This window comes from Clytia hemisphaerica, unplaced genomic scaffold (genome assembly GCF_902728285.1).
Source record: "Clytia hemisphaerica strain Z4C2 unplaced genomic scaffold, Clytia hemisphaerica genome assembly, whole genome shotgun sequence".
NCBI classification, from domain to species: domain Eukaryota; kingdom Metazoa; phylum Cnidaria; class Hydrozoa; order Leptothecata; family Clytiidae; genus Clytia; species Clytia hemisphaerica.
Genome location: NW_027104060.1, coordinates 1,307,673 through 1,319,685, shown reverse-complemented (window position 1 = coordinate 1,319,685; position 12,013 = coordinate 1,307,673). Strand labels below are relative to the sequence as shown.

General features: G+C 36.4%; 1 protein-coding gene across 1 annotated transcript in view; it reads left to right on the top strand.

The window, feature by feature from the left end:
* Positions 1-12,013, top strand: part of LOC136812447 (citron Rho-interacting kinase-like) — a 41,252-nt gene that overhangs the window by 13,978 nt on the left and 15,261 nt on the right. The window contains exons 8-28 of the mRNA XM_067068943.1: positions 222-340; positions 919-1,027; positions 1,265-1,318; positions 1,639-1,746; positions 2,125-2,214; positions 2,720-2,746; positions 2,975-3,160; positions 3,985-4,101; positions 4,399-4,511; positions 4,766-4,919; positions 5,461-5,514; positions 5,958-6,047; positions 6,258-6,308; positions 6,489-6,551; positions 6,983-7,099; positions 7,480-7,589; positions 8,215-8,298; positions 8,951-9,080; positions 9,948-10,052; positions 10,889-11,161; positions 11,611-11,782. Of these exons, the coding sequence (XP_066925044.1) occupies positions 222-340; positions 919-1,027; positions 1,265-1,318; positions 1,639-1,746; positions 2,125-2,214; positions 2,720-2,746; positions 2,975-3,160; positions 3,985-4,101; positions 4,399-4,511; positions 4,766-4,919; positions 5,461-5,514; positions 5,958-6,047; positions 6,258-6,308; positions 6,489-6,551; positions 6,983-7,099; positions 7,480-7,589; positions 8,215-8,298; positions 8,951-9,080; positions 9,948-10,052; positions 10,889-11,161; positions 11,611-11,782 (2,326 nt within the window). The remainder of the gene's footprint in view (positions 1-221; positions 341-918; positions 1,028-1,264; positions 1,319-1,638; positions 1,747-2,124; positions 2,215-2,719; positions 2,747-2,974; positions 3,161-3,984; positions 4,102-4,398; positions 4,512-4,765; positions 4,920-5,460; positions 5,515-5,957; positions 6,048-6,257; positions 6,309-6,488; positions 6,552-6,982; positions 7,100-7,479; positions 7,590-8,214; positions 8,299-8,950; positions 9,081-9,947; positions 10,053-10,888; positions 11,162-11,610; positions 11,783-12,013) is intronic.

Sequence of the window (12,013 nt, the reverse complement as noted above, 5' to 3'; positions counted from 1 at the left end):
AACAAAAGAAATTCGAGATTTCACTGTACTCTCTCAACCCTATAAATCCTTTTCTCCCAAACTTTATAAATTATACTATCAATCAATAAAATGAACATTTTCATGCAGAGTGCTCGAAATGTTTGCAGAGCCAAATATCAAAATTTATTTTTCTTCAAAAATGAAAACATACTACAGTCAGTTTGGCGCTTAAATGATACTATCACATCAAATTTTTTCAGGATTTCGAACGACAACTAAAGAATGAGAAATCGAACCGTGAGAAAACAGACCGAGAAAAAGACACGTTGAAGAAAGAAGTAGAAGAATTAAGAAACAAATTACGTGAAGAAACTAGCCAGTAAGTGAATGCAGGCTCACTATTGTTTTTTATTCTCTCCACTGATCTTTATATATCCCTGGACCAAGCTTTATCCACCATCTTTGATTGGAGTTTTTTTGGAATTGGTACCCGAGAAGAAGCCATTGGAATGTTATTAATTGTTGCGTCTAACGGTGCTACATCAACAGAAATATTTAAGGGAAAGTAGACTCGATGCATTTACACCGCTATTGAGTAGTGCCGCCATTAGAGTACTAATTTCAAAACACTCCGATCAAACATTTTGTTTGGCAAGGATTGAGAAACTTGGTCCAGGATATACAAATGTCAGTTGTTTTCTCTCTGTTTTTTATCGGCTAAAGTAACTAACTAATTCCTGACCAAGAAAAGGACCAAGTCTCACTTTTCTTGCGATTTTTGTCGAGTGAATCTCAGTGGATAGAATTGAATCCATCCCAACTCAAACCATCATCTCTATGGCTGTGGATAACAATGAAAAGTAGATTTTATCCAATGCAATAACTTTTTTTGGCCCTCTTGCAATTTTCCTTGGATATGTTTTTATTGTAATAATGATATTTTCGTTCTTTTACCAGGTCAAATTCGGATGAACTGAATCAAACGATACAAAGTCTTGAGCGACAGAAAGACAGCACTGAGAAGAAGAACGTTCAATTAGAAGAAAACATTGGAGAACAGAGAAAGGTTTGAGCAAACAAACATTAAGGCATATTTTCTCAAGCGGAGCCTTATAAATTCTTGTGTATTCCTTGTCGTCAGCCAATTCTCTTGAACATTTTTAACTAAGAATTTTCCTTGTGGTTAACAATCTTCAACCTTCATGTAAATGGAATTTATTCCCGATTTTTAAGGTATTTCATGATTTTAATGATTTACATGAATGACTGAATGACTGAATGACTGAATGACTTTCACCTTTAGATGCTCGAAGACTCTAAGCAGAGAGTTGCAGATCTCCAAGCAAAGTTAACAAAAGTAAGTTTTTTTAAAACAGTTTCTTTGTAATAGTTCATCTTTTCGTTATTTTTTTTGTAACGTCTTGTAACGTCAGATTACTTTATGACGTATTGTTTCCAGAAGGTCCCTCTCTGAGGAAAGGGTCCACACCTGGGTATTCTCTGATGGCCATCTTGAATGTTGATAAAGCCTGGGATACACGGAGACGAGGTTGCAAACAACCAACAATATTACCTTGAAACGAGAGGAATTCTCTATCCTCGAAATGTCTCGACTCTGTTGTTACAACTACTGAAGTCTTTCATCTCCACATTCATATCCGCCATCTTCCCTTTCAGGTCAGTGAAGACACGAAATCCAACGTCAGCGAGCTGCAACAAAAATTATTGAAAGTCACTGCTGACAATGAGGATCGTATCAAGCAATTTCAAGACAAACTCTCAAAGGTGTGTTTTTTTTTTATCTTTTTGAAGAAATTAAGATTCGCGCTCGATAATGTTTCAATCCAAGATTTTCGTGGTTTAAAGGCTGCCTGCTTTCTAAAATTGATAAAGAAAACCTTATAAGCTTAGAACAGTATTGCAACTTTTCTGTCTGTAGGCGGAAATTCGTCCAGGTTAGAGACAAATACATCATTTCTGTCTTGCCAGTAAGAGGGTTTTTGGTTCAATAACCATCTTGTCTTAAGATTTTTGTTCGTGTTCAAAAAGTTTCTGTCCGTAGCCACAAAGTTTCTGTCCGAAGTCGCAAGGTTTCTGTCCGTATTCACAAAACCTAGTTGCAATACTGTTAGATTCTTCTAATAATTTTTTTCTTTTCTTTAGGCAATGACGTCAGCAGAAGATGCTACCAATCAGCTCTCGAGAGTGGAGAAAGAAAAACAAGATATTGAAAAGGAACTCATTGAAGTCAAGGTAAAATGCATATCATCATTTTCGCTTAAAATTCTGAGACTTCAATTAAATTTACCAAACAGCTGGTTTTAATAGAGATTGTATTTTTTGGTGACATTATAGAAAGTTCAGACTTTAGGACTTCCTACGAGCGAATGAAGTTAGGCGCAGTCTAAAATCTTCTTAATTGCGGTACTCTCGGCTTTATGAATGGGCTTTTCCAGAAAAAAACCGTATACCCCCTGTTGAGGAGGTCCATCATTTTGTGGCTGGAAATGCTGTAACCCCCTGGAATTCCAGGCAATTTCAGGTTTAAACCCCTCTGGAATTCTGAATTTTAGCAGGATTTAAATAGCTACCCCCATGGAATTCCAGTTATTTTTGACAGATTTTTTATCTCCCTATGGAATTCCGCCGCACATCAAACCTTACCCCCTTGGAACGGAAATGGACCTCCTCAACAGGGGCTATACGGTTTTTTTGTGGAAAAGCCCAATTTAATTTGAATTTATTGTTTATTTTTCAGTCTTACTCCATGCTGAATAAAACAGAGGTAAGTGATTGATTACGACTCCAATCACATATTTTCTGCTCTTTCTTAATCTTAGAATTATATGCTTAAATTTCTTGACCCTTTACTAATAGCTTTTTTAAATTTCTGTTCATATACTAAGATAGGCAGTAATGATGCCTTCTTCACACTATTTTTCTGACCTCCATAAGCTCAAACACGGGCACTATTTCTCACTATTTTTCTAAAACCAACTTTCCTATCCTTCAGAATGATTCATCAGACGATGAATCGAGAGCGCTTCAACAAGAATTGACATCCGTGACGGATGAGAATGCTTCACTCAAGAAAGAAGTCAAACAACTCAAGTCCGATCTCGATGACTCGAAAAGGAAATACAACAGTCTGGTCGAGTTCGGTGAAGACCTCAAAGCACAAGTTGAACGTAAAATTGAGGTGAGCATTTCTTTATCAAAGTATCTTTTCTGTATCCCTTTCAAAATCTTATCTAATGATAAACCGCGCCCTCTATTTGATGGTCATCCAGTCTAGGATCATTGTACACGACCCCGTCTACGGCCTTTAAAAAGAAAATTTACAAAACCAGTTGATTCGCTAATCTAAAGTAAAAAGTAAGCTTACCATCTTACAAAGTATAAACTTAACTTTGAAACACCTTGGTTTCTTCCCATCATAGAAAGTTCAACGTGAACCGCCATGTACGAAAAAAGAGAAAGGATAACCTCCTCGCGTGTACCAAGTGTTATTACTTTTCACTCATTCTTAGTGAACAAAAATTTCAATCCTTTTTGGAGCTACCCCGGTGGAGGTGTTCGTTCGTGCGTTCGTGCGTTAGTTACCAGCTTTTCTCAATATTGGCTCATTCAAATTTTCTGATTTTTGGCAAAGGTGCATGACTATATCAACCCTCGAATGTGACGGAGCCCGATTTTCGAAAAAAAAATCTTTTTGGGCAAATTTGGGTCGGGAATCGCTATTAATAAGCATACATCAATGTTCTTAGCCAAATATTCAATTTTTTGATGAGATAGATGTTTTTTTTACTCAGGAAGTCTTGAATATGAAAGAATATTTGTGTTTGAGAATGAAATTTTGGTTTCTAAACGTGTTTTTTATAAGAAACAAACGACTGATTTTAATAGATCGTCACTATTTGTGTTCTGAATGATTGTTTAATGGCCACGCTCACGTAGATATCAATTATATGTGTTAAATATATAACCAAGTAGGTTCATAAAAGTATCGCTTGTTTTCCATAGAAATTACAACGTGAGTTGGCAAACACGAAGAAAGAGAGCAAGAAGTTCGAGGAAGAATACAAACAGTTGAAACAAGAGTTCGATGACCGCAATAATAACCTTACTTATAAAGACTCCGTAAGTGAACTCACTTGTTGTTTGATAGATAAGGAAAAAGCCGTGATAGCTTGTCTTGGTTCTTGTTCTTTGTCTCTTAGGTCAGTATGTGATGTAGGAGGGTTTCGTTATGTCCGAAAAAAGATAAATTACGTTCAAAATTACAACACGACAATATTCTCCATTTTGGAAGTTTGCATCATATTCATAGCCGAAAACGTTTGATAAACAAACACCCTTTTGTATTATGTCTGGTTACAGTGCTCCACTATTAGATATTTTGCTCTTGTGAAATTATTACGTTTTTCCTTTTTATAGACGATAGCTTCGTTGCAAGCTTCATGCGATTCATTGGAACAACAGCTGGATGACTTGATGAACGCAAAAGAATTGAATAACAAGCAACTGGATGAAAAAATGAAAAAAGAAAGGTATGTTTGTTTGTTTCTTTTACAAAAATATCAAAAAATTATTCCCGGGTTTGTACGATTTCTTTCAGAGCTGTAAAAATTGTCTAGGCTATTTTAGAAGATGTGTGACTATGTGAAACATACTCCTCTCAACTCTGCTATGGAGCATCATTGGATTATTTCCTTCTCTCGAAATGTCGAAATGTCGAATCAAATTTATACAAACTCACCATAACATTCTTAAACGTAAGAAGTTGATTCTTCTCTTTTCCCAGGATGGAGCTTTCACGACAATTGAGTGAGATTTCATCAGAGAAGAAAACGACAGAGAGTGAGATTCAGAACTTACGAAACGAAATCATCAAAGCCGAATCCAACATCGAAACATTTCGTGGAAAATTGAACGAGAGCAATAAACAGTTGGAAGAGGTTTGTGATTTCTCCTCCCACCTGGCACACAACGCTTTTTCGACGTTTATCTAACGTTCACAACGTCCATATAACGTTAGGTGAACGTTAAAACAACGTTGTGTGCCAGCTGGGCTGTCTTCTACTACCGCTGTGAAATTTCACGAGTTTTGGCTGTTAAGGAGCGGTAGGTCAAGTGGTCAAAGGCGTCAGCTTCTCCAACCAGGGGTTCGCGGTTCGGATCCCCGCTCCCTTTCATTGTTCCGTTCAGTTCATAGATAGCCGAGCCGGCTGACCGTGGGCTCCATGTAAGACTGCCTAAAAGCCCTAGAATACTGGGCTATCTACGTTAAATATCGAAACTATCCGTCTAGATAATACAGGCTCAAAACTTTAAGCGAATTCAAACAAAGATTTTCACAATTTTTCGCCGTTAAAATCACAATTATGTCCATTCCGGAAAATCTTCAAAAATATGGTCCATCAGTCCTTTTGAAGTAGCAAAATTTTCTATTTTATTGTATCTTTCTGTATTTGGTACGTGATAATTTTTATTCTTTAGAGCACGGAAAATTTCGAAAGTGAAATCCAAAAGTTGAAGAGAGATCTCACAAAGGTAAATTCAAAAATACTTTGAGCCGTTTGAGGCTGCTTGTGTGTCTATACCCTTAACCTCCAAACAATGTGATTGGATCACTTTTGCTGATAATGCACCACACCTTTGAACGTATGGCAGGCGTTTGCTAAGTTCTTTACAGCTATACCTTATAACTGACTGTTTCACGTGAGCACATTTTTAAAGAATTAGACGTTATTTTTATAAGAACACCCAAAATTTCTAAAGCCTAAAAATGTTCTAAACATGTTCTTATTTTCACCATTTTGTATATTTGTACATCTCTTTAAGAAAAAAGGTGTTTTAAGTTCTGCAAAGCCTTAAAATGTTCTTAGCTTGTTCTTAAAATTTTGATATCGAACCCTTATAAAAAACGTGTAACCGGTTGTCTGAAATGGATGCATTGGCAAGGGATTTAATTTCTTTTTTTTTATGTGTTTCAGTCAACGGACGAGACCAGTAAATTAAATGTTGAAAAAGACGAACTACAAACAACCAACGAAGAACTAGAAAACAAAGTCAAAGCATTGCAGGTATATTTTGGCTTTTTCATTTCATGGTCTTTCCTTGATCTAAACAGTCATGGATTCCTATACGGCAAATAGAAAAACTGTATAATTGTAAAAATATTAGTCACTTTTTACGTTTCATTTTATTAGATTAATACTTTTAAGACTTCCTTTTCTTGAGGTCAGGTATTCATCTTCACCAGTTAGGTTACGTTACTCTACATTCCTTTTTAGGGCGATTTGGAAAAACAAAGAACTAGGACCGTCAGCAACAGCAAAAGCAAGGTACATTTTCTCTCTTTCTCTTTCTCTCTTGAAGAAAGTTTGCTCCTTCGTCAAAACCATTTTAGAAGTCAAATTATCGACTCTTCTTAGCATACCTCTCGGCATTTAATTACTTCTTCAAAAGTTTGAATATAGACTTAACTCGGTACCTCAAGAACTTGTTTCTTTTTTTCCCACCAGGATTCAGAAGCAAAGGTTGCTCGATTGAATGTCTCCATTGAAAACTTAAAAACCGACAAAAAGGTACTGTACTGTATTTTTTATTTGCCTTCAAATTATTTGGACAAGCTAGAGTTTTTTACAAGCTCTTATTTGATTTGGTTGGTCGTTAATGGTTAACCAGTAGTAAAACAATCGTGTTACTTTTTCTAAAGAACGCATCTCTGTTACTTCAATAGACCGATTAGTGAAGTATCTTGTAAAAACTCCAGTTCATCGCAAATTATTGCCGTTAAATATTCAAATCAAATACCTGCTGCTGGGTTTTTAAAAATCCTTCCCTGACCCGCCATCCATCTCAATGTTTCATCCTTCCATATAATAATTTTCTGCAAAATGTCAACATCTTGTTTTTCATGCCAGTCTAGCAAGTGGATATGACCCCCATCACAGAACTCCTGATAGTCTTATCTTTCATTTATATTTTTTTTTACCATCTTTAACTTTCTTTTAAGGTTATGGAGACGAAAGTACAGAAATACGAAGACGACATTTTCAAAAGCCAAAAAGAGAAAGACAGTCTACAAGAAGAATTGAAAGAAAAAGAGAGACAAGCTAACAGTCAAGAATTGGTACGTCTGATAAGTATTTGAAATACCAAAAATAATTTTCCCCCGTTAAAGTTTCTGTAGGTCAAACCCAAATTTCTCTTTAGTCTTTTCTCTAGTTCTCTAGTTATTGATAGCCCCGAGAGTCTAAAAAGTTTACGGGCGGACTTCCTTTTGCTTTAATTCTGAACTACATACGATTTCACTTTGCTCTCTTTGCTGCCCTAACCCTGCCGAGACCAAAACTATTTTTATTAGACCACTGAAGGTTTTAATGGTTGAATTTTACTCTTCCATTAACCCTTTAGTAGTCATTAGATTTATATTTTACAAGGCCAAAATAATCGAGCGATCTCATGCCAGTGACACTTAATGATTAAGTATCCCTCTTGTCCTCTCCGTAGACCATCCAAATGTTGAAACAGACGTGCACGATGTTGGAAGGACAAGTCGAAGAATTGGAAGTAATGAATGACGAATATCAAGATCGAGAAACACAGTGGAATATGATCAAGTAAGAATATTCTCACAAAGTTGGGATAAGCTGGAGCTTTTATAAGACACTTCACTAATTGGCCATTGAAGTAATATAGATGACGTGTTCTTTAGAAAAAGTAACAAAATTTTTTTATTACATGTTAACGATCAACCAAATCAAATAGATTGTAAAAACTCCAGTTTGACCCAGAAAGTTAGATCTTCACAAATTAAAGGGCGAATCAAATGCTAGTTGGGAGAGCTCCAAACTTTACGAAATTCTGCGTTTGTTTTCGCTTACGCAGGATGATTCAGAGTGTGGATATCACTTGTTTTACAATGGAAAACAACTTTTTATTTTGGTTACCTGGTAATAGCACACCGCTATGCAAACGTCATAATTACTTTCAACATTTGACCAAAATTCAATCCCACAATCCTTTTCATCTTGATTCGTAATGCGTGCAAGTTATTACTTTTGTATTGTCAAAAAGTGTAATTGACTTGCAAAAGCACAATGCAAAGGATGATGGGATTAAAACTCGGACAAACAGTAATTTTGATGTCTATTTTTAGAATCATTGCGATATGCTATTTATCCAAGTATCGTCCGTGATGGAATTACCACTAGTTTTAACGTTTAAACTTCTATCTCTTTACAGACGACAACAATACCAAGCACAAGAGAAGCTCGAACAACAGCTCACTGAGTCGTTGAACAACCTTGAACAACAACGAAAAATCAGGTTTGTTCGAATTTCAAGAATCTTGTCAACCCAAGAAAACTGAATCTAATCTTCAGTGAATACATTTTTGTCAATTATATATAGTTTTGATTCTTTCAGTTCGACGGCACTACTGGCACATAACTCCGGAATAAAGTTTGAAAATACTAAAATTCTTTTTTTAAAGAGTGCTAAACTCTCAGACTGAAAGCACCTTTTTGAAAAGTACTTTGAAGATATGAAAAAATTTGTGAAGATTCTATTTTACGCCCTTCCCTTTATTTTTGACGTGAATTTCCCGCCCTTGTTGACCAGTCCACGAGTGAGCGGGAGAATGAAATTAAAGTGGAAAAATATTGAACTTTATGTTTTCTAATTGTGAATTTATCAATGAATTACATGCTTTACTGAGGTAGTAAACCAACCTCGTCACCGTGTATCCCAGGCTTTATTTACGTTACTTATGGACGCCAGAGAATATTATCTAGCGCTATCAGTAAGCATCAAAAAAGCTGATAATACGCAGGGAACGAGGTTGGTAGTAAACTTGAATTATCTTTCTACTACAAGAATTTATACTAACACACAACTTTAATGGAAATTGGACCCTGGAAGTATGTTTTGTCCACCCGACCTTGCTTTCATTTGAGATTCCCAATTTTCATTATTCCAGGAGTAAAGCAGAAGAGAAATTACGTCACATCGAAGAAGGGGGCTCAAAACATGACCTTGAGAAAACGGTCAATGACTTGGAGACCACCATCCAAGATATGGAAGACAAGAACAATGAACTGGCCGGTTCTGTAAGTTAATATCAAAATGTTTTTGATGGGGTATGCCTTTTTGGCGATCTGCAATTGATTTAGTCTACACAATAGACAGCTCCGGGCTTTTAGGTCTTACTCTTGGTCTAAAGGCATTGCTATAGGCGGCCACTAGTGGTCCCCTCCCGGGAATTGCTTATCAATAGGTCTGAATAGGTTTAAACATAATAGACAACTTTCACAAAAGATGTTTATCAATAGATATTTCAAATAAAAGAATGTTTTTAAAACACAGCTGATTGGCTTAGGTTTCGAAACTCTCTATTGTTTCATTAAAACCTTAGTGCGCATGTGACGTATCCGGAAAATTCAATATACAAAACAAGAGCAGTGCTCTATATCCCGAAGAGTAGGAGTTTTACACTCAAAACGAAGGAAGATATGACGTAGCCTATAATGAATTTGGATTTCGTCAATTCTTTTATCAAAATAACTTTGGCGAATTTTTTCACCCGACCGAGTAGTATACCGATAATTCGGTATACGAACCAATGGAAAGCTATTGTATTATGCTTGACTTTGAAAAATAGAACACAATATAACACCTCGCTGCCGTATGCGGGGGAGAAATAGAATTTGCACATTCGACTAAGTAAAACAACGATAAGAGCAGCGGTATTTCACTAGCGATTGTTCTCCCAAGATTTGTTGATCCATTTCTAGTTTTGTTTCCTCGACTCTTTATTTAGGATTCAACAATCCAAATAGAATTTAAAATAGAACGATAAACTCAGGATACATAGAATTTAACAACCCAAATAGAATTTAAAAGCTTACCATTCTGTTTGATATTAAGCGCTAACTTTGAATCTTTCTCTATAATTCATCATGTCACCTCTCTTTCAGCTTTCGACGGCCGAGAAGAAGAACGTATTGAACGTGAAGACCATCAAAACGTTAGAAGGAAAACTCGCTACTGAAATCGAAGAGAAAGAAAAACTCTCTGCAGAGGTATGTTCTTGTTTTGATGAAGTTTTGTTTGTTGAAAAAGTTTTGTGCTCCCCCTCTTGACCGTTTTCGTTTCTGATGGAAAATTTCAGATTTTTCATCATCAGAATTGCTGTTAAATATCTGCAATCTGATTGGTTAAACAGAGTGCAATATATCTCGTATTTTACATTTACAAGATATAAATTGACGAAAACGAAAAGATGTTTTTGCATTGTAGCGGTAGCAGCAATCTAACGTCACTTTGCTACAAAAGTGCCCTGCGCTTTTTTCCAACACAAAAAGTGTAATTTATGGGTCACCGATAAACCAGTTAAGGCCGGTGTCCACTTTCGCGCGAAGCGCGCGAAACTTTTCACGTTATTTGTAACGTCATTGGTTGATTAAAAAAAGAAGCAATTCCATTGGTCAAAATTGCCGTAACTGTTGAAAAAAGTTGAACTTCCTTCAACTTTTTTTTTGTTCGCGCGAAACTTTTTTATGACGTAATCTTTTCTTCAGACAAAAACGGTTAAGAAAAAATCTTTCGCGCGCTTCGCACGAAAGTGGACCGGTGTCCACTTTGTCCACCGGTGCCTTTATCAGACATTTGCTCGTACAATATGGAAATATTTCACTCGTTCCGGATTTTCCGTATATTTTCCCAGCCTTGTACGGAATAATCTCGGAACTAAAATATTTCTCATATTGTACTCGCAACTGTCCGATAACTATTACATATCACGAGGACTGGTGCCTTTTCAAACCATGAAAAATATACATGTACACAACAAATATAACATATAATATTAGGACAATCTACTGTAGAATTGAAAATATTATCTTTCTCCGACTTTCAGGTTTCTCAATTAGAAGACCTGAGTGCACAGCAAACGTCTTCCAATTTTGCGCTGACGGTGGAAATCGAATCGCTCAAAGAGAAGCAAGAGGAAACTGTTGTTGAGAAAGAGAACCTAGAAAACCAGCTAGAGCGCACGTCTTTCTCGCACGCGGAAGAGAAAATCAAGATGGAATCTACGCTAGCTCAACAAACGAAGTTGATCGACTTCTTGCAAAAGAAAGTTATGGTAGACGATCGAAATTTCGCGCCCGCTCCCAAGAAAAAGGATAAGGTAAAATAAAGTGTTCTAACAATTTATGATAGGTCTCTCCATTTTGCCTTGACTCATCTGACCTTTTCTCTTTCAAAAAGCTGTCTTTCGAAGAGGGTGGATCAGTCACTTTTTGGCCAAATATATTTCCGTTGCTGCAAGTTGGTTTTCGAGTTTCTTGGATAGTTCTCGCCACAGTATACATACAACAAACCAACGACTGTATTCGAGACATTTGCCATGCCGAAAAAAGAGAACAACTTTTGCTCAAAATTGAAGCAAAAGCTTTTTCAGTCTTATGTCATCATCACAAATTGTTCACAAATTTAACATAAGACCGAAAAAAACGATTTCTTGCAAATGTATTTCCATTGCCATAGGTTTTGAGATTCTTGGATAGTCCTGCCCCTCCCCAGAATAAATAGCAAACCAACAATTGTTAAGGTTCTTCTATCTTCTTCTTTTTACAGTTCTCCAAAGGGAAAGGGAAAACGTCTGAGGCGGCTTCACACCCATCAACAGTAGATATGCGAAAAACGAGAGATCTGGAACGAGCTTTGGAGAAAGCCAAGAATGAAAACCTTCAACTTCATCTTCAATTACAAAAAGCTCGCGATGAAGTCACCAACCTCAGAAGTGAATGTAGGCTTTTATTCTATCTTTTTTCGCCCTCTTATGACAGTTTACGAAAAAGCGATACTTTATATAACAATTTAGGATTCTGATAAAACCGAACACCAACTTCAGAAGTCAATGTACCTTTTGATTCGATCTTTTTTGCGCTCCAGAAGACTTCATTTTCAGCATATAGCACGAGAAGCGGCACCTTTCTTTATTTCTTAATTTCGCTCGATTTTTTTCGAATTTTCTTGA